The 21,048-nt window shown below is 42.3% G+C and overlaps 1 protein-coding gene across 5 annotated transcripts in view; it reads left to right on the forward strand.

The window, feature by feature from the left end:
* MFAP5 (microfibril associated protein 5) overlaps positions 1-1,077 on the forward strand; it is a 49,830-nt gene extending 48,753 nt beyond the window's left edge. For all 5 annotated transcript variants that reach the window (XM_077758963.1, XM_077758962.1, XM_077758965.1 and 2 more), the window contains one exon: positions 641-1,077. In XM_077758963.1, the coding sequence (XP_077615089.1) occupies positions 641-753 (113 nt within the window). In that variant the 3' untranslated portion in view covers positions 754-1,077. The remainder of the gene's footprint in view (positions 1-640) is intronic.
* The last annotated feature ends 19,971 nt before the right edge of the window (positions 1,078-21,048 follow it).

Raw genomic sequence — 21,048 nt, forward strand, 5'->3', positions numbered from 1 at the left:
TTTTGTTTTTTTTTTTTTTTTGGGTATTGAATAAGCCCATGATTAGAAGAATTGGGAGCTAGGCGTGTAGAGGAACCTAAAACGTACCGGCCACCTGTGCTAGGTACTTTGCATACATTATTTCATTTTAATAGCCCCAACTATATGGTTGAGGCAGGTATTTCATGCTTCTTTTACTGAAAGGGATAGTGAGTTAAAAAGTTAAGTAACTTTCTAGTAAGTAACAAATAACCAGTAAACTGCAGATCTGGGGTTCTAACCCAGATCTATTTCTCTTCAACCTTTCACTACAGCACACTGCTGTCTTCTCTTTCTTTTTCCCAGAGTTTACTTATTTACTTACAGAGAGAGAGAGAGAGACAGAGACAGAAACAGAGACAGAGAGAAACAGAGGCAGAGAGAGAGAATGCATAAGGAAGAGTAAGAGAGAGAGAAGCGCACGTAGGCTCCACGCTGTCCGTACAGAGCGCAAGGCAAGGCTTGAACTCCTAAACCGTGAGATCCTGACCTGAGCTGAAATCAAGAGTCGGACACTCAACCACCTGAACCACTCAGGCACCCCGGGTCTTCTTTCTCCTAAAACCCCAGCCCTTGTTATCTTCCTGCATTCCTATCCCATTATGTTCTGCTTCTCTTCTAGATGAACTTTGCCGTCAGATGGCTGGTTTGCCCCCAAGGCGACTCCGTCGCTCCAACTACTTCCGACTTCCTCCCTGTGAAAATGTGAATGTGCAAAGGCCCAGTGGTCTGTGATGGTCAAGAGGCAGGAAGCACATGTGGGTGGGAGGAAGAGAATGCTCTAACAAGAGGGAGCTCCTTCTTCCAACCATTGCTAGCTAACCCATAGATATTAGCATTTCTTAAACCAATCCCTTTGCAGTCTCTAGCTTTGGACCCCACTCCCAGATTTATTACCCCGACTGATAAAGTCTATATTATTGCATGGTTTTGCCGCTTCTCATTATCATAGATGCAGTAGATCAATGATAACCATGTGGCTTATATACATTCTACACACAATTTCAAAGGAAAATAAACTTCTGGTTAATATTTGCGATTGAATCTGTCTGAATGAGATCTTAGGGTGGAAGAAGGTGTCACTACTTTGGCTAGTCATAGAACTTCACTTCTTTGACTTTCAAGTGTTTCCTAGATTAAGTCCCCATTCATTTACACGGTCCTCTTTACTCTCAGGCTAACTGTTTTTGCTAGATTTGCCTGGCAGGTCTTTCTGGGAAGAGTCATGGTAATTTGTATAGTCCCAGAGAATTCTCTGAAGCCAAGGGTTACACAATCCTACCAGCAATAAAGACCCAAGGTGAGGTCTGCTAAGCTTGGAGGCTGAGGCTAACAGAGGAGGAGGCCAAGTTAGGACTTGGGAGGAACTTGGGACTCATGGTTCCCTATTCAATTTTTCATGCAGCAGTCCAACTGGCAAGTAGGGCTAGAAAGTCCTATTTGTTTACTCACTTATGGTCATGGGGGGTGGGGGTTAGCCCACCTCCCCAAATTAGACAACTTTTATGTTGGTCTGAATTCCCTTGGCTACTCCTTTCACCTCATTATCAAACAAAATCTGCAGAGACTATTGTGCAAATGGGTTCTGGAATAGCCTGATTTGCACCTTAAGCAGGACATTCAGACTTAAACTTTCAGAGGGAGAGAAAGTTTACCTAGTGGCTTATAAGAAAGCATAAAAGAAATAATATGCAGACAACCCACATTCTTAGCCTGGCTCTAACAGTGACCAGGAAGATTCAAGATAAGCCCAGGCTTCCATATTAGGTCCTGGTTTAATTCCCCATCTTTAACATGACAAGGTTAAATTTATGTGAGTTCTAAGGTTTCTTTTAATTCTGTGATTTAAGATTTAAATGCATCATTCATATTTCTTGAGGCCTACATGCAGTCTAATTCACAACCACCTTGTCTGCTGTAGGAGGGAAGAATATCCTATATATTAAGACAGCAGTCCACAATGTAATAGAAAAAAAATCCCATTGTAAGTGACCATAAGATTACAGATCCTTCTACCTGAAGAGCTTAGTAACTTTCCAAAAAGGCCAATGAAGTTCAAGTAGGAAACAAGAATTTGGGGCATGTTATACACCAGAGAATTCCACTCAAGCGTGTTGGATTCTTTTCATATTGGAAGAAAGCTGTAAATGAGGATCAAGCTGGTGAGGTTAAGAAACAATTTAGCCTAGTGGGATTTGCTCAACTGATTAAAGAGAAAGATGAGGAAATGACCAAAGCATGTAATCTCTCCTCCGCAGCTTCCAGAAGTAAATTTGCTCATATATAGACAGACATATTGGATGCATATTGTAACCGCTGTAGAGAAATCTCAGAGGCAGAGTTTCCAAGAATCATTTAAGACTCTCTCCACAACATGACCCCTCCTACCCAGCACTTCAATCCCAGTTTTGTGTATATTGCAAATTAAGCATTTTAAAATAAATGTTTCTCATTTCCTCCTCAGAAAAGAGTGGTCTATGATCTGTTTCTTTTTCTCTTCCATGCCTAGAAAGACCCCAGTTGAGGACTTTATCCCCCTTGGAAAAACAGAGCAGCAGTATCGCTCTATTCCACTATTCTCTATCATGCCCTTCCTCACTCCACAGTATTGCCACTGGTTCTCCAACACTCCAATTTACGCTCTCCAGAAAAGTCCTTAATTCACCAGAAGATTCCCTTTCTTTCCTGTTCCCCGTGAAAATCTTTACCTACTCACAATCTTGCTAGGTAAAGCTTCATGCTTTCCTCTCTCCTCGTTAGCACGATCATGTTCCAGTGTTTTCCATTTCTCATTGTTCTTATGTTCTCTGCCTTCTTTACTCTTGAAATCTAAACCAACATTTCTTCTTCTTTCTTTTTTAATGTTGGTTTTTGAGAGAGAGAGAGAGAGACAGAGACAGAACACGAGCAGGGAAGGAGCAGAGGGAGAGCGGGAGACACAGAATCCGAAGCAGACTCCAGGCTCTGAGCTGTCAGCATAGAGCCCGACGCAGGGCTCGAACTCACAAACCATGAGATCATGACCTCAGCCAAAGTCAGAGCTTAACTGACTGAGCCACCCAAGCGCCCCATGTAAACAAACATTTCTAACTTGTTTCCCATTTTTTCTTTCCTTATGTTTATACATTGCAACTTTCCCCTAAGGATGCTCCCAGGTCAGTTTCAGGAGGTTGTTTTGATCCTTTTCTTTCCCTCTTCCCCTTGCCCACTGGCAGAATTTCTTTCACTTCCTTTTTGCTGTTTTACACTTGCCTCATTTCAGGTTCCTGATGTTCTAGTTTTCATCCTTTGACACTCCCATTAAAGGATCTGAAAGCCTTTTTCTCTTTTAGGCATTAATATGAACCCTTTCCTGGTGAGCACAAATGACCATTTTGTAACAAGGAACTTATATTTTGATGAAAAAGAATTATTTGAAACAAAACAGTGCATCCTTAATACTGGAACTAAAGGATTTGGTGAAAGGATGTTCAGGCAATTTTTGAGATTGAATGCCTTCCTGGTACCTTGAAAACTGGCAGCTTCATCTGCCTCTCCATGAGGTCCACTCTTGTTTTCTCTTCCAAAATTGAGTTAATCTGGCTTTTTCTATAAAACTTGCTTATGAAAATTCTCCTTTCTCCTTGAATGGGAAATTCAAGTGTGCACTGTACTCTAAATATAGCTCCATGCACACTTTCGCTAAGTAGTCTTTTGACTCACAGGCAGATGGTGTAAACCCCAGCTGGCCTCCCCACTTCTGAGTCTTACTTTTGATGACATCAAGGAGTGTGTGTTGCTAGCCACAAGCTCCTCCCCACTCTGCTTCGGGGTGTTTGTGTCTAACCAGATATGTTACCCCCCGTCAGAGGTGCAAACAACTTGCAACCTCTGAGGTCCTCCTTCCCTCTGCACCGAAGCAACTGTAAGAAAGAATCCTGAGAAGAAATACAAAAGATGGAAGGGCATCAGGCGGGGGGGTTAGCAGATGGGAGAGTAATGATGGGCTGACATCAGAACTGGGGACCGGGATGCCAGAAGACAGGAATTCGCTGATCTGATGAGAAAAGGGAATTTGGAAAGTGCAGTGAAGAGGTTCCGAGAGACCTGGAACTTCACGGGGTAGAACAGAAAGACCTTGGGAGCACAGTAGAAGGACTGTCCATATGGATTTGTCAACTCAGGGAGGCAAAGATGTGGTTAAAAATACAAAACTCCCAACAAAAATCAGAATCCTGTATCATTTAGCATTTTCACTAACCAAGCATCAGGGAAAGTGACTGGTTGAGGTTCTCTGCGGTAGAGAAAAGAACATGTGGCCACAGTTTTTTTTTTTTTCCTTTCTTTTTTTTTTCTCTATAAAAACCATTCAAGCAGAGCCAGAAGCAGTAGTCAGACGACAACTTCTGGTCAGAACCTAAGATGGAAAAAGCAAATGCTGTTTATATAAATAGAGGTGCAAAGCCCGTAACTTCCTGTTGACAAATTGAGCTTCACTTCACCCCAAACCCTCAACTTTTTTTTTTTTTTAGATAGTTGATAAAGGTGGGTTTTTTTTTCCCTTTCAATTTGTCCAATCACTTTCAGCAAGGTTCTGGTTTTTTCCTCAGCCAGGGGTCCTGCTTTTTTTTTTTTCTCTATCTCTGGTATTTTTCTTTCCTCTCCTTTTCCTTTCTACTGTGGGATTACCTTCCCACATATCTGTACTATGTAGCTTTACAGAGTGCATTATTAAATGTACCTAATAAGCCATGAGGATTGAATTCAGGATGATCTCTTAAATTTGTATAAGATTCACCTCCTTTCCTAACTCCCATCCCAAAATAAGGAACAGATGAACTTGGAGCAAATAAGGAGATATTTAATGAAAAATAGCCAGAATGATAATTAAAGTATTGATGGGCATTGAGGTATCAATGTGTCATTATATACTATTTCCTAATATGTTGTTCTGTCCCTAAAGGTCAAAGACAAGTAGTTGTAATGAAGAATAATGAGGGTGGCACAGAAAAACATTCCTGCCATTTGTATTAATTACATCTATCTATCTATCCATTCATTTCTGAAAATTGTTGAAAGTTTGGGAGGAAGAGAAAGTTTTGGGATTTCTTTCAAGATTGTGTTTATTTAAGAAATCTCTACACCCAACACGGTGCTTGAACTCAAAACCCTGAGATCAAGAAATGTATACTCCAGGAACTGAGCCAGCCAAGTGCCCCAACAAAGTACTATTAATACAAAGAAGCTTATGAAAATGTGTAATGTTGACCTCAAAATCAACAGGTGTTGAAAACAAAAATTACTTCAAAAATGTTCATATAAAATCATGAATGACAGCTCCTTGACTGGTTACTCAGAGAAACTAGTTTGCAGGAAGGTAATCTATAACTTGATAATGTTAAACTATGTTCACATGTTGCCATTATCTCACAGAAACTGGGATGGAAAGATCTGGCGCAGTGTAGTAAGTGATAAAGTACAATAATTCATAAAAAATTATAAATTGAATTTGTAAGCACAATTCATTAGAATCATAATATGTTCCAATGACAGGGGCAGGAATAATTTCTCTCTTGCCACATAGCAACTAAAAAATGTGTCATAAAGCACCAGAGTGGTTCAGTCAGTTGAGCATCTCGCTTTGGCTCAGGTTTGTGGGTTCAAGCCTCACATCCGGCTCTGTGCTGACGGCTCAGAGCCTGGAGCCTGCTTCAGATTCTGTGTCTCCCTCTCTCTCTGCTCCTCCCCCGCTCACACTCTGTCTCTTTCTCCCTCTCAAAAATAATCATTAAAAAATATATATCATCTATGCATGGGGCATTTGCATTCAAATCAAAACGGTTCTAGGTATAATAAAATGTATATTTTCTTAAGGTTTCCTTATTTTGAAAGAGAGAGAGCATGCACACACAGGGGAAGGGCAGAGAGAGGAGAGAAAGAAAGAGAGAGAGAGAGAGAGAGAGAATCCCAAGCAGGCTTCATTCTATTGGTGCCACCAGGGGTAGATCTCACCAACCATTGAGATCTTGTCCTGAGTGGAAACCAAGATTCAGAAGCTCAACCAACTGAGCCACCCAAGCACCCCCATCTTATTCATTTTAACACAATGCTGTCCTAAGTGAATAATTTTTTTTAAATGTTTTATTTATTTTTGAGACAGAGAAAGAGCATGAGTGAGGGAGCGATAGAGAGAGAGGGAGACAGAGAATTCAAAGCAGGCTCCAGGCTCTGAGCTGTCAGCACAGAGCCCGACGCGGGCTGGAACTCACCAGCCATAAGATCATGACCTGAGCTGAAGTCGGATGCCCAACCAACTCAGCCACCCAGGCGCCTCTGTCCTAAGTGAATACTTGTGTGTTCCCAAGTGAATAGCTTCTCTATGTAAATTTAAGGGAGTACATCTACCTTAGGAGTGCTTCTGAGAATTAACAAGATCATATATTCAAAAGGTTTAGCACCTGTAATATACATTTAATAAAACGCTAAGATTTTTTTCCACTTAAATGCATTGCTTTCTCCGTTACGAACTGTTTTTGAGTAGGTTGACTCTTCTATTCTTTCCCTTGTAACAAAATGAGAGAACCCATCCTTGCCAGCCACTGAGCAGGCAGGTGGGGAAACCTGCAAAGAGCATAGTTTCTCTATAGTTTAAGGTTTCTAATTTTAAATTTTTGCAGCATCCAAAATCTTCTTAATAAGACCGCCGGATCTGGGGATAGAGTTTGTAACTCCTGGCGGGTCCCTCCGTCTCTGGCACGATATGCCCTTGGAATGCACTGAGGGTTCGGCGCCGCTCTGCTGGGTTGGCGGAACTCGCCCAAATGCCTGTAACCTGTTGGCCCTTTCCAGGAGGGCACCACGGCCCTTGGGGGAGTCCAGAGGCAGCTGGTCTGAGGTGAGGATCTCTCCCCGGCCTCGAGGACACCGCTCCAGGGGCAGCTGTGTGCGCACAGTGCGCACTACTATAGTTTGGGCACCTCGGGGACACGCGCCTCGTCTATTACTGTCCCTACAACCATAGTGGTCTTGTCATCTCGGCCAGAAAGCTTCAATTTCCAATGGTCCGGGAAAGACTGAGGCGACTGATGGGGGCGACTCAAACCAACTCATTACAACTTGGTTGAAGGTGTAATTGGTTCATCCGACCAGAAACCTATCCAGCTCCCCAGCCTTCGGCAGATGCCTGGGCTCTTGGGCTCCTTGCGCTCAAGTTTTCCCAACCTGGTGGCGGATGGCGATTCGCAGGATGCCACCTTGAGTTGCAATGGTCCCAGACTAAATTTCACTTAAATTTTTTCTTATCAGGTTGTTTTCCTTCCTTCTCTTCCTTCCTTCCTTTTTGAAGATCATATTTCATTCTGAGAGCAGCCCCAAGAGGTGGATATTTAAAGGGATCGTCGCTCCTATTTTTCTGACTGGGAAACAAGACTTTGAGAAGCGGAGAGGTTCCGCCAGCTGCGTAAAATTTAGCGCCGGGGAACCACCGCCGAGCTTAAGAATTCTAAAACTTAGGTTAATGTTCGTTCCATCGCCAAAGGAAGATTCAGGGACAAAGGTGTTTAGAAAGAAAATATTTTGACTTGCCAAGGTTTGTGTAAGAGAGTCTAGACTTTAAAAAAGAACTGGAATAAAAAATACGGTATATTTTAAAAAGAAAATAGGCTCCTAAATTAACGAAATTTACTACTAGTCTGTTCCTGGTGGGAAATACACAATTTTTAAAAACATGATTATCATATTCTTAAGGGCTACCTTCAGAAATCACCATTGCCAAAGATAGGTATGCAACTCTCGTTGCTAGGGGCCAGTCATTTAGAAGACCATTCAGGAGACTGAAGGCTGTATTTATTTTAGACAGTACAACTAGATGGTACAATCCTGCTTATTTGTTTTCTTTTTTATCTCTGGGTGCAGATATTTTGCCTGCTGAGGGATATAGATGGGTGCCCCCTTACTCAAAATTGAAGCTGAAAGCAGGTGTTGCTTGCTATCACACACTACCTTTCACCACCCAAGAAACTAGGCTACACGGGAATTTTTTACATACAGCCAGTTCTTGAGAGCTCCGAATCTGGTCAAAAGAGAGAATATGGGAAATGCCAAAGAGGTTCATACTTTTTCCACTTCTCAGAGGGATAAGAGTATCCATATGTCTTCTAATCGGTGTTTTTATTATTTTTTAAATGCCATCAGGAAATATAGCAAGTGCTTCAGAACACCAACTCTGGAGTTAGACCACGTAGGTGCAAATCCTGACTCTGCCATTATGACCATAACTTTTCTGTGCCTCAGTTTCCTCATCTGTAAAGGAGAACCCCAGGGTACCTGTGTAGCACAGTAATTGAGACTCTTCATTTCAGCTCATGTCATGATCCCAAAGTCTTGGGATCAAGCACCCATATTGCTTACGAGCTCTCTTTCTCTCTCTCCCTCTTACTAAAACACACACACACACACACACACACACATATATGTTCACTAACTTAATTTTAAAAGGGGTGGGGTGCGGGGAGAACTCAGTGATACCAAACCCTGGATCAATGTAAGATTAAGTGAATCATATGGTTAGAAGAACTGAAACATTGAGAACTTGACTATCTGTCCCTGACACAGGGATGGGGACACAAACTTGCGTAAGACATGCCCTCTTCCCTCAATGAGATCAGAGTCGCTTCTTGGTCACGATTAGTTTCTCTCTGCTTTGAAGGATACCTTTTTTTTGCCTCCTACAGCCGCATACATTTTCTTGTTTTCTTTTCAGATTTCATTTCTGATTAGATATAAACCTGCTTTAATTTACTCTGCAAGTGTATTGTGTTTCCTCCTGCTGAGAAACAAAGAAGCACTTAGGTTTGTGCAGCCGTGCCCATGGCCTTCACTTTCTCATTAGCACCGGCTCCGTACGTATTGGGCAGATGAACTTGCCATTTACACCTGAGTTCCCCCTCCTATTCCCATTACCATTCTCCTGTCCCAGGGTGTGTATAACCTTTGCCTCCCTTACTAACGGACTCTCTCCTCTGCGTATACGTATTAATGGCTAACAGCATGCATGAAGAGAGAATAGCACTGTCATCATTTTCATCCTTTCCTGGCTGCTTAGTCCCTGAAGTCTCTGAATTAAACCATGATTTTTTACAAATGAGGCAAAATTCATATAACATAAAACTATTTTATTTTATTTAATGCTTTATTTCTGAGAGAGAGAGAGGCAACGTGAGCAGGGGAGGGTCAGAGAGAGAGGGAGACACAGAATCTGAAACAGGCTCCAGGCTCCGAGCTAGCTGTCAGCACAGAGTCTGAGGCAGGGCTCGAACCCATGAACCCACGAACCGTGAGATCATGACCTGAGCCAAAGTTGAATGCTTAACCGAGTGAGTCACCCAGGTGCCCCGACACAAAACTATTTTAAAGAGTACAATTCAGGGGTGCCTGGCTGGCTCAATCAGAGGAGCGTGTGACTCTTGATCTCAGGGTCTTGAGTTCAAGTCCCACATTGGGTGTAGAGATTACTTAAATAATTTTTTTAAGAGTACAGGGGTGCCTGGGTGGCTCAGTTGGTTACGCTCGACTCTTAGTTTCAGCTCAGGTCATGATTTCCCAGTTCATGAGTCTGTGCCCCACATCGGGCTCTGCGATGAATATGTGGAGCCTGCTTTGGATTCTCTCTTTCCCTGTCTCTCTCTGCCCCTCCCATGTTTCTCTCTCTAAATAAATAAATAAACTTATTAAAAAAGTACAAGTCAGTGACATTTAGAACATACACTATATATATATATCTACTAATAAAAGTTCATCACTGCAAAAGAAAACTCTATTTCCATTACATAGTTACTCCCCTATTCTTCCTCCTTCCAGCCCCTGAGCAACCACCAATCTGCTCAGCAGTTAAGCATCTGACTTCAGCTTAGGTCACGACCTCACGGTTCAGGAGTTTGAGCCCTGCTTCGGGAGACCTCAAGCCCTGTTTTGGGTGAGCCCCGCTTCTCCCCTCTCACTCTCATGGGATTCTCTCTCTTCTTTCTCCACCCCTTGTTCACTTGCACCCCCCCAAAAAAAAAAAAAGGAAAAAAAGGAAGGAAGGAGAAAAGGAAAGACAAAAGAAAAGAAATTCAAAAAAAGAGATTATCTTGGGAATGCAAACTGGTGCAGCCACTCTGGAAAACAGTGTGGAGCTTCCTTTAAAAATTAAAACTAAAACCACCCCATGACCCAGCAATTGCACTACTAGGTATTTATCCAAGGGATACAGATGTGCTGTTTCGAAGGGGCACGTGTACCCCAATGTTTATAGCAGCGCTATCGACAATAGCCAAAGTATGGAAAGAGCCCAAATGTCCATCGAGGGATGAATGGATAAAGATATGAGATACACACACACACTGGAGTATTACTCAGCAATCAAAAAGAATGAAATATTGCCTTTTGCAACTACGTGGATGGACCTAGAGGGTATTAGGCTAAGTGATATTAGTCAGAGAAAGACAAATATCATATGACTTCACTGAGAGGAGGACTTTAAGATATAAAACAGATGAACATAAGGGAAGGGAAGCAAGAGTAATATAAAAACAGGGAGGGGGACAACGCATAAGAGAGTCTTAAATATAAAGAACAGAGGGTTGCTGGAGGGGTTGTGGGGGGGGATGGGCTAAATGGGCAAGGGGCATTAAGGAATCTACTCCTGAAATCATTGTTGCACCATATGCTAACTAACTTGGATGTAAATTATAAAAAATAAATTATAGAAGGTAAAAAAAAGGATTATCTGTATGGGGCATATACAGCTAATGACAGAGTATATTCAAGACTGTCAACAGGGAGAGCTTGGACTTTTTTTTTAATGTTTATTTATTTTTGAGAGAGAAACAGACCGCAAGCAGGGGAGGGGCGGAACGAGAGGGAGACACAGAATCACGAGCAGGCTCCAGGCTCAGAGCTGACAGCACAGAGCCCACATGGGGCCCAGACCCACGAACCGTGAGATCATGACCTGAGCTGAAGTCGGACACGTAACCGCCTGAGCCATCCAGGCGCCCCAGGACTTTTCTTCTCTTTATGCTGTAGCCGTACCTCCTGTATGGAGGTCTAAAGTAACCGGGATGTGTGGGAGGCAGGAGCATGTTGAATAAATTAACCGAAGTGTTGAGTGTACTGAATGGGTTGGTGGTGCTTTTTTCTAAGACTGCTGATGTCGTTGGCTCTCCCAGTCCCCCTGGTAAAGGGAAGAGACCTTTGTTGGTGCTTTCAGCCCACGTACGGGTGAGTGGAAGAAGAGAAAAGATGTGGGGGTCACGGGGGAGGAGGACACCAGGCTACCAGAATTTGGAGCAGCTGATATCAAGTAGTATCTCAAATCTCATCAACCCTACTGAATTCAATTAAATCAAGAGGGCTGTGATTTAATTACCAGTGACAGAACGATTATTGAGAAGAAAAGGCAATGATCAGGAAAGACTCTACAAAAAAAAAAAAAAAAGAAAAGAGGAAGAAGAATTTGCCAGTATGGTGCCAGGACTCCTAGAGTAGAGGGTAATTTGATTTCAACTGTTAGGGACCATTTAGAGAGACATAGAGTAGAGAATGGCAATCTACAGATAATATAGGGTCCCCAAAATGCTACACTTGCTTTGGGAACTGTCTTTTATCCCTTTCAGAGCTATTTTGTCAAGATTAGAATCATCATTCCTTATATTATATCACTGAGCAAACAAATAACATGGGATTTGGTCTTTGGCATGTACCTCCCCAAAATGAGAGAAAAAGATCTGTTATTTGGAGCGTCTCTAATTTTCCCTGGCATTTCAATGGGCCAAAAAGCAACGAGGCAAACACACGCCAATTTTTCAAAACTAGATGAGGTCATACAAACAGAGCATTTTAGAGAAAAGTCATATAGACACAGAATTTTAGGGCTGGGAGGGCTGGGAGGTCTTCTAGGTCAATATTTTTCAAAGCCAGGTGCCAAACAGACCACCTGCTTTGGAATGAATGGCTGCTTCTCAGAAAGGCAGAGAGTGTGGGCTGCATTCCACACTTACTGAATCAACTCTTGAGGGATTAAACACTTGGAATCTGCAAGGTTTTACACTCACTCACACTGAAGTGTGAGAACCTCCAAACTCCTCCCTCATGTTTAATTACTGATCAGAAAACCAGGTGCTCCCATGAGGTGCTGATGATCACATTTAATATTTTTGAAGCATCTGGCCATCTAAATATATGTTTAAAATAATACATTATAAAAGCAGTTCTGTACAGATCTTCCATGCATTAGGCAACATGCAGAGTCCCTCGCTTACATTATCTTTAACAACTCTGCTAGCTAGTCATTTCAACTCTGAGCCTCAGTGTGCAGGTGTGAAAATTGGGATAACAGTCCCTGCTTCTTAGATTTAAATAAGATAATACACGCAACGTGCTTAGCACAGAACCTAGTATAAACTACACGTGCTATGATTACTATTTTTTGTTCTCACTTGACACGTGGGGAAACGGAAACACACTCAGACACCCTGCTAGGAAATGGTGATTCAGGTCTTAATGCACTCGACTCCAAAACCTAACTTTCCCACTGTTCTCTACCATTTTTTGTTATGTGCATGATCAGTGAAGCTTCTTTAACTATTTTTCCCAGCAAAAATAGCTCTGTTTCTTCTGCCCTTTGCCCAGCCCTTAAGCTTTTGATGAATACTTGTTTTCTTGTTCTCTCCACCTCAGTGAGTCCTGGACAGCTGCCGAGTGAGTAATTCCTGTATGTGCTTAAAGGGCCTTCCCTCCACTTCATACCCCAGAGAAATTCAGTGAGGTGTCTGGCAGCCAAATGAGAAAAACAAAAATCAGGAAATGCAGAAGTAGAAGCACTCCAAAAACCACACTTTCACCCACACGGATCCCTTTTTGGGCTTTTTCAAAAACAAGAAAGTATCATATTGAACAATCTACCTGGAGTCCAGAAATAACGGCCTGGGGGAGTCATTCTCTGAGCATCTTGGCTCTCAGCCCCAGGAATGTTTGCCCTGGAGGATTCCCAGGGGACCTTTTGGCCTCACACGCCGGCCAGAATGAAACCTCACCTTGGCCTTCCCATGCCGAAGATCAGCAGTGGTGAAGTCCAGATGTCCAAAGCGTCACACAGCCACCAGTGGCACAATTTCCAAGTCATATCATGTTTGTTAAAAATAAACTGACCAGGTTGTCCTGTGGTTTTTCAAGAGAAGTTGGTGAAGGGAGAAAGTAGGTAATAAGGAAAATACGTTTTAAAAATAGCAATAATGAAACCCCCAAAATTGTTTTATTCACACTCACTCCAAATGCCCGGGAATGAAAAATGTTATTGTAATCATGAGAGTAATTTTCCTTCCTTTAAAAGAAAAACAGGGAATATAGCTTTCTGAGGGGAAAAAAATGTTACTTTCTTACGCTGGACAAATCACACTTCTTCAATACTATTTAAAAAAATTTTAATGTTTTACTGTTTATATTTTTGAGAGGGAAAGAGACAGAGTACAAGTGGGGGAGCAGAATGGAGAGGGAGACACAGAATCCGAAGCAGGTTCCAGGCTCTGAGCTGTCAGCACAGAGCCCGACGTGGGGCTCAAACTCAGAGACTGTGAGATTGTGACCTGAAGTCAGAGCTTAGCTGACTGAAACACCCAGGTGCCCCTAATTTTAGAGACACAAGGGAGAGGGGCAGAAGGAGAAGAGAGGGAATCTTAAGCAGGCTTCACACTAATTGTGGAGCCCGACATGGGGTTCAGTCCCTCAACCCTGGGATCATGACCTGAGCTGAAATCAAGAGTTTTGGACACTCAACCAAATGAGCTACCCAGACACCCCTTTGATAGCTTTTTATTTACAGCCATTGTGCAAGATGCTCAACTTCATTCAAAAGTTTTCCTTAATAAGCTTAAGTGAAACATGAATAACGTCTCAGTTTTATCTGTCATCATTGTTTTGTGATGAGCTGTCACTCAAACCAAACTAAACTAAGCTACTCATTGCTGCTGAAACCTATCAGGCCCATCACACAGTCCTTTGCTCAATGGTTTCTGTTACCTGGAGACAGGATGAAAAGTTTTCATCAGGCACATTCCATATACTCCAAGCACCGTGCTTTCATATTTACACATAGTAGCTATCTGAGCTCATGGCATTAAGTAGGCGATGCATGTCGTGTTACTGGAATCATACAAGCATTTGGGATGCTTTAGGATCCATGCTTTCTATAGAGAATTACAGAACCATCATTTCCCAGATGTGTCCCCCATTCAAATATCCTATAAGAGAATAAAACAAATGCTGAACATCTGAGGATATAAACCCAAACAACCCATCTTGGGCTGAAATGTCTCTAGAATCTATGTTTGATTCTTAACACTTCCATGATGCTATATTAGCAACCATACTTGTATGCCTGTCAGATATGGGCTTACTCTACATACAAGGGAGCATAATAATCTTTGAAATCTTCCATGTTTTGGTGACTTGTACTTTTTACATATGGGTAAAGAGGACAATAGGGAAAAGCCATACATGTAAGGAAAATGAATGTGTATATTATATTATATTCTACTCTAAATAATTTTTAAGATAAACAAGTTAAGGCACCCGGGTGGCTCAGTCAGTTCACTGTCTGACTCTTGATCTTGGCTCAGGTCCTGATCTCACGGTTTAGGGGATCAAGCCCCGAGGCAGGCTCTGCGCTGACAGTGTGGAGCCTGCTCAGAATTCTCTCTCTCTCTCTCTTCCTCTCTCTCTGCCCCTCATCTTCTTGCATACTCTCTCACAAAATAAATAAGCTTTAAAAATAAATTAATTAGATAAAAGTGCTCTTTTCCCCTATCTTTGGCAAGCGCTTATGTTCTAGGATAGCATATCAAATTTATCCTGTGGGTTTAATCTACTTCTGAGATAGTGTCATTAATTCATATTTAGGCATATCTCCAAATATGCATATGTTATTGAGAAATACACGGTTAGATATACATGAAGGTTCCCTCAGCTTGAGATATTATGATTCTGTAAGCTTTAGATTTGCTTCTCATTCATATTTAACTCTTTTATATTGTCATTTAACTATTACCTATTTTTGAAGCTTAAAACAAAATTATGAATTCCTTGAAGAACTGTAATGTGCACCATCATTCCCCTTCAAAGCTCAGCCTGATGCTTTCTCATAATAGGCCTTCAATAAATATTAACTAATTGAATGAATTTCAGTTTTCAAAGATCGTGTTCATAAATTACGTATAAAAGTACTTTTTAAATTGCTCTCAAAGGAGTAGAACATCAAAACGACCACAACAGAATTTTTTTCCCCAGCACCTTCACTGTCAAGTCGAACAGATTTAAAACATTGACACATGTTGGAGAAAAGCTTCTGTATATAGTCTGTACACTGAAAAGTAAGATTTTAAAATAAAATATACAAGAATGTACACTGAGTATTCCGTGTTGTGTTAATAGATGTTGCCAACGTCAAGTCTATATCACATGTAAAGTAAATATCCACAGATAACTCTGCTTCAGAAATCAGTTTGGAATATTTGACTCTCCCACACCCTCTAGTCTTGTATGATTCCCGAGATACAGCATTTAATTTCCCATTAAATGCTGAGACTCGTGGCCCATATTTGAACTGAGAGATGAGAAACATTCTGGCTAAAAACATGTCCCATAGATAGTCTCTTGACAAAATAAAGGGCTCCAAAGTGCATGTTTCAATTACATTTAGATTGAATTGCTTGCTGGACATTTACATGTTTTTTTTTTTTTATTTTTTTTTTAATGTTTTATTTCTAAGAGAGAGAGAGACAGCGTGAGCAGGGGAGGGTCAGAGAGAGAGGGAGTCACAGACTGAAACAGGCTCCAGGCTCTGAGCTGGCAGTCAGCACACAGCCCGACGCGGGGCTCCAACCCACGAACCGCGAGATCATGACCTAAGCGAAAGTCGGACGCTTAACCGACTAAGCCACCCAGGCGCCCCTGGACATTTACATGTTTTGTCTGGGAGAGAAAAGACGTCTTACATAAGTAGTTCGTTGAAGTTGCCCGACATACGCAGCCAAACTCAATTCTAAACGATAGAATAACACAGGGGGACAGCCTTCCTCTGTAGCTTGGACGTGAAGATTCCCAAACTGGTATGGTCAACGTGATTAAGGTCTGTAGGATGGGTTTTACTAGCATATGACAGTATTGCCTTCACAGTATGGAAGTCCGGCTGACTTGGGTTCAGATCTCAGGTCTAGCTTTTCTACTTCCCAGCTATCGGCTGGGCTTGTTAAATCACACAAAGTGAAAACAAGAATGAAATCTCTGCCCAACCAGAGGCTGAGCAGAAAGGATTGGCCCTTGGGGTGCCTAGATCAGGCGGTGGAGAGTGCCCCTCTTGATCTGGGGGTTGTGAGTTTGAGCTCCATATTGGGTATAGAGATTACTGAAAGAAATAAATGTCTAAAAAAAAAAAAAGACTTCTGTGAGGAGCTCTTGGGTCTTTTTAAAATTATAATTTCAGGGGCTCCTGGGTGGCTTAGTCGGTTAAGCCGACTTTCGCTTAGGTCATGATCTCGCGGCTCGTGGGTTCGAGCCCCACGTCGGGCTCTGTGCTGACTGCCAGCTCAGAGCCTGGAGCCTGTTTCAGAGTCTGTGTCTCCCTCTCTCTGACCCTCCCCTGCTCACGCTGTCTCTCTCTCTCCTAGAAAATAAATTTTAAAAATATTTTTAAAAAAATTTATAATTTCATAATTTCACCCATAATTTTTAAGTGTGTGTGTGTGTGTGTGCACATGCGTGTGTATGTGTGCGTCATTCAGAGGAAATGTCATTCAGAAGGTGACTCCACATCTAGTTTTGAAAACAAAGACTCACACTTGTACACAAATCTTCCCTGCAACACAATAACCAAAGTGTGGAAACAACTCAAGTGTCTGTCAACAGAATGAATAAGTAAAATGTGCTAGATACATACAATGGAATGCTATAAATAAATATAAACCATAAAAAGGAATGAAGTTCTGATATATACTATAACATGGATGAATCTTGAAAACGTTATACAAAGTGAAATAAACCTGGGGCGCCTGGGTGGCTCAATCGGTTAAGCGTCTGACTTCAGCTCAGGTCATGATCACACGATTCATGGGTTCGAGCCCCACATAGGGCTCTATGCTGACAGCTCAGAGCCTGGAGCCTGATTCAGATTCTGTGTCTCCCTCTCTCTCTGCCCCTCCCCTACTCATGCTGTCTCTAACTGTCTTTCAAAAATGAATAAAACATTAAAAACTTAAAAAAAAAAACACAAAGCGAAATAAACCAAACACAAAAGGAAAAGCATTGTATGAGAATGTCTCGAATCAAAAAACCATAGGACCTACAAGGGGGAGGGAATGGTGACGTATTGCTTAATGGTTAAGAACTTTCTTCTTGGGATGATGGAAACATTTGGAAAGACAGTGGTGATGGCTGTGCAACATCGAGAACGTAATTAGGCCACTGAGTTGTACAATTAGAAATAATCAGAATTGCACAAAATAAAAACAGACCAAAACCAAAACCAAACAAAGAGGCATGTGGGTCAGCAACGGGCCGGTTTTCTTATTTCCAGCTGAACAAAGGGGAGTAATTTTATAAAACTTTTAAAATATTTTTGAGAGGCAGAGAGAGACAGAGCAGGGGAGGGGCAGAGAGAGACAGAGCAGGGGAGGGACAGAGAGAGAGGGAGACCAGAATCTGAAGCAAGTTCCAGGCTCTGAGCTGTCAGCACAGAGCCTGACGTGGGGCTTGAACTCACGAACAGTGAGGTCATGACCTGAGCCGAGGTGGGAAGCTTAACTGATGGAGCCCCCCAGGTGTCCCAAAGTGGTGTAATTCGAAGAGAGAATATACTAAGGCAACTAAAAGAGTGCATACTGTAATATCATTCAGGCAGCTAGAACATTTTTTAAATATTTTTGGATTTAGTGATACTACTGTCCCTAAGAATTAATATTTATCAGGGCGCCTGGGTGGCTCAGTCAGTTAAGCGACCGACTTCAGCTCAGGTCATGACTTCACGGTTCGTGAGTTCGAGCCCCATGTCAGGCTCTGTGCTGACAGCTCGGAGCCTGGAGCCTGCTTCAGATTCTGTGTCTTCCTCTCTGTCTGACCCTCCCCTGCTCATGCTCTGTCTCTCCCTCTCCAAAATAAAAACATTTTGTTAAGAATTAATATTTATCTTCTTGGAGGATGTGTGTATGTTATTCTCTGGACAACTGGATGAAAATATGGTAAAGGCCCAGTTCATATATGAGGAGACAATTTAAAGGGATCAGATCACCCATGACCATGCCCCTACCGTGATCTCTGCAGAGGAATTTAGAGTCTCCTTTCCCCTTTCCCCAGCCGTCCATTCCTTCAAATTCAGTGCTAAAGGTGACTGGCTATCATCTACTGTCTTTCTGGTGCCCTGAGAATCTTTTCCAGAAAGAAAGATTTAGAGAAATACATGTCTCCAGAGAAACATGGATCCATGGGTGAGAATAATCCCGGGAAATACAAGGCAGAGTTTCCCTGTGGAAGTGAGAAGACGAGGCTTTTGGGCAGGAGGGGACTAGAATGCCCAAGAACAAAACTAGGAATGGGGTGTGGTCATGAGCAGACCCCCGTGAAGGACCTCAGTCTTTTGAAAATCTTTCTTAAACTATAAAAAGCCATAATTAACCTATTAATTTCTATGACCTCTCTCTCATGTGTCGTCATCTTAAATTTCTCCAGCAGTCAGTGCAGTCTGCTGTGGGTCCGTATTTCGGTGTGGCCTACTGGAGGCAAGTGAGAGAGAGCATTGTAAAGCTCAGCAAAGCTTGCTCACATGAAATCCACTCCCTCCTTTGAGAGTCTTTGAGGGTGCACTGCCATCGATCGGGCCATCCGTGGCTGGGTACCCATGGTGAAGCAAAATTGAATTTGCAATCCATAGAATCAGGGACCATGAGCACAGTTCAGGAGCCTACTATGTGTACTTTGTCTTCAAAGGGTTTAGTGTAATGTCTAACCATAAAAAGCACTCAAAACTATTAGCTGTTATTTGAATTAGCCCACTTCAGAAATTTCCCTTAATGTTCCAGGTTTACTAGAGTGAAGAGGGGGGATAGGACAGATAGGAAAGTCTAAACTTCTATGGTTTGACAAAAGGTGTGACTAGAAAGTTTCTGGGGGACGCCTGGGTGGCTCAGTCGGTTAAGCATCTGACTTCGGCTCAGGTCATGATCTCACGGCTCGTGAGTTTGAGCCCCACGTCAGGAACTGTGCTGACAGCTCGAAGCCTGGAGCCTGCTTTGGATTCTAATGTCTCTTTCTCCCTCTCTCTCTCTGTCCCTCCTCAGCCTGTGCACGCTCTCTCTCTTTCCCTCAAAAATAAACTTAAAAAGAAAAAGAAAGGTTCTGAGTCAAGGCATGGAATGTTAGGATGAAGTGGCAAATATTTCCTTTCTTCCATAACCCAACCATCAAAAAATCTCAACCTGAGAAGGGAGCTAAGACATTGGCTATTTATTACCATTTCCCAGCCAGGAATCCTTCCACTGATCACAGACGGACCAGTCTCTTGTTATTTGATGTGTACTTGTCTCTCATAGCAAATATCACAGTTTCAATGACATATTTACAGATTCAGTTACTTGATTAATGTGTCTTTCCCACTCGAATGTAAGTTCCATGAGATCCTTATTGATTCATTCATCCAACATTCATTCAGCATCTACTATATGCCAATATTGTACTAGGTACTAGGGATATCACTTTGAGGGGAAAAATAAACACAAAAATCTCTCTGCTCATAGACCTAAGATTCAATGAGGAACACAGACCACACTATATCTTAAGTGACAACTGCTAAAGAGGAATATAAATTAGAGAAAGGAGAAAGGAAATGTAAGGACAGTGGGATAGAGTTGAAATTTTCGATAGAAATCATTAGGAAAAGCCTGAAGTATAAGGAGGTACTTGAGTAAAGACATAAACAAGGAAATCAAATTGTAATACCATAACACGTGAAGCTAGTATAACATTGTATGTTAACTATACTAGACTTAAAAACTTAATTTAAAATACCCATAATGAAAATTAATTCATAATTTTTTAAAAATCCATGATGATGGACAGGGAAAGAGCACTCCAGGCAGGGGGGCCAGTAAGTGTAAATGTAGGGGCGGGGGGGTGTGTTCTGTAAATAAGCAAGGGAGAGAGTTGAAAGCAATTATTTATTTATTTTAAGATTTCATCTTTTTAAATAATCTTTACACCCAAAGCAGGGCTCACACTTACAACCCCTAGATCAAGAGTTGTATGCTGTCTCAGCTGAGCCAGCCAGGTGCCCCTAAAGGTGATAATTTGGAGGTGAAGCAGAGGCAGATGGGGCGGGTCATGTGAGTCATGGAAGGGTGTTGCCTATTACTGAGAGAATAGGGAACCACGGAAAGCTTTGGCAGACGAGTACTGTGATCTAAAGGGTTTTAAGATGGGGCGCCTGGGTGCCTCAGTTGGTTGAACATCCAACTTCAGCTCAGGTCATGATCTCACAGTCCGAGAGTTTGAGCCCCACTGACAGTGAGCTCAGAGCCTGGAGCCTGTTTCAGATTCTGTGTCTCCCTCTCTCTCTCTGACCCTCCTCTGCTCATGCTGTCTCTATCTTTCTCAGAAGTAAATAAAACATTAAAAAAATTTTTTTAAATAAAATAAAGTGTTTCAAAAGGATTACTCTGATTGCCGTGCTGAGAATACCTGTAATTGAAGGACATGGAAGCCAGAAGACCAGAGGGGGACAGCAATCCAAGTTCCTCGCCCTGGAGGTGGTGAGAAGTGGTCATTCCTGGATTTGTTCTGCAAGTAGAGGTCACAGGACTTGCTAATGCAATGGACTTTAAAAGGAAGAGAACAATCAAGGAAGGCTGCCAGGCTGGCCTGGGCCGTGGGAGGGACGACACTGTCACGGGGGTGGGGAAGATGGCCAAGGACCAGCTGTGTTGACACAGAAACAGGGGCTCAGTCTGAAGCATGTTGGAGATGCCCCTC

Source organism: Crocuta crocuta, unplaced genomic scaffold (assembly GCF_008692635.1).
Source record: "Crocuta crocuta isolate KB4526 unplaced genomic scaffold, BGI_CrCroc_1.0 scaffold72, whole genome shotgun sequence".
NCBI lineage: Eukaryota > Metazoa > Chordata > Mammalia > Carnivora > Hyaenidae > Crocuta > Crocuta crocuta.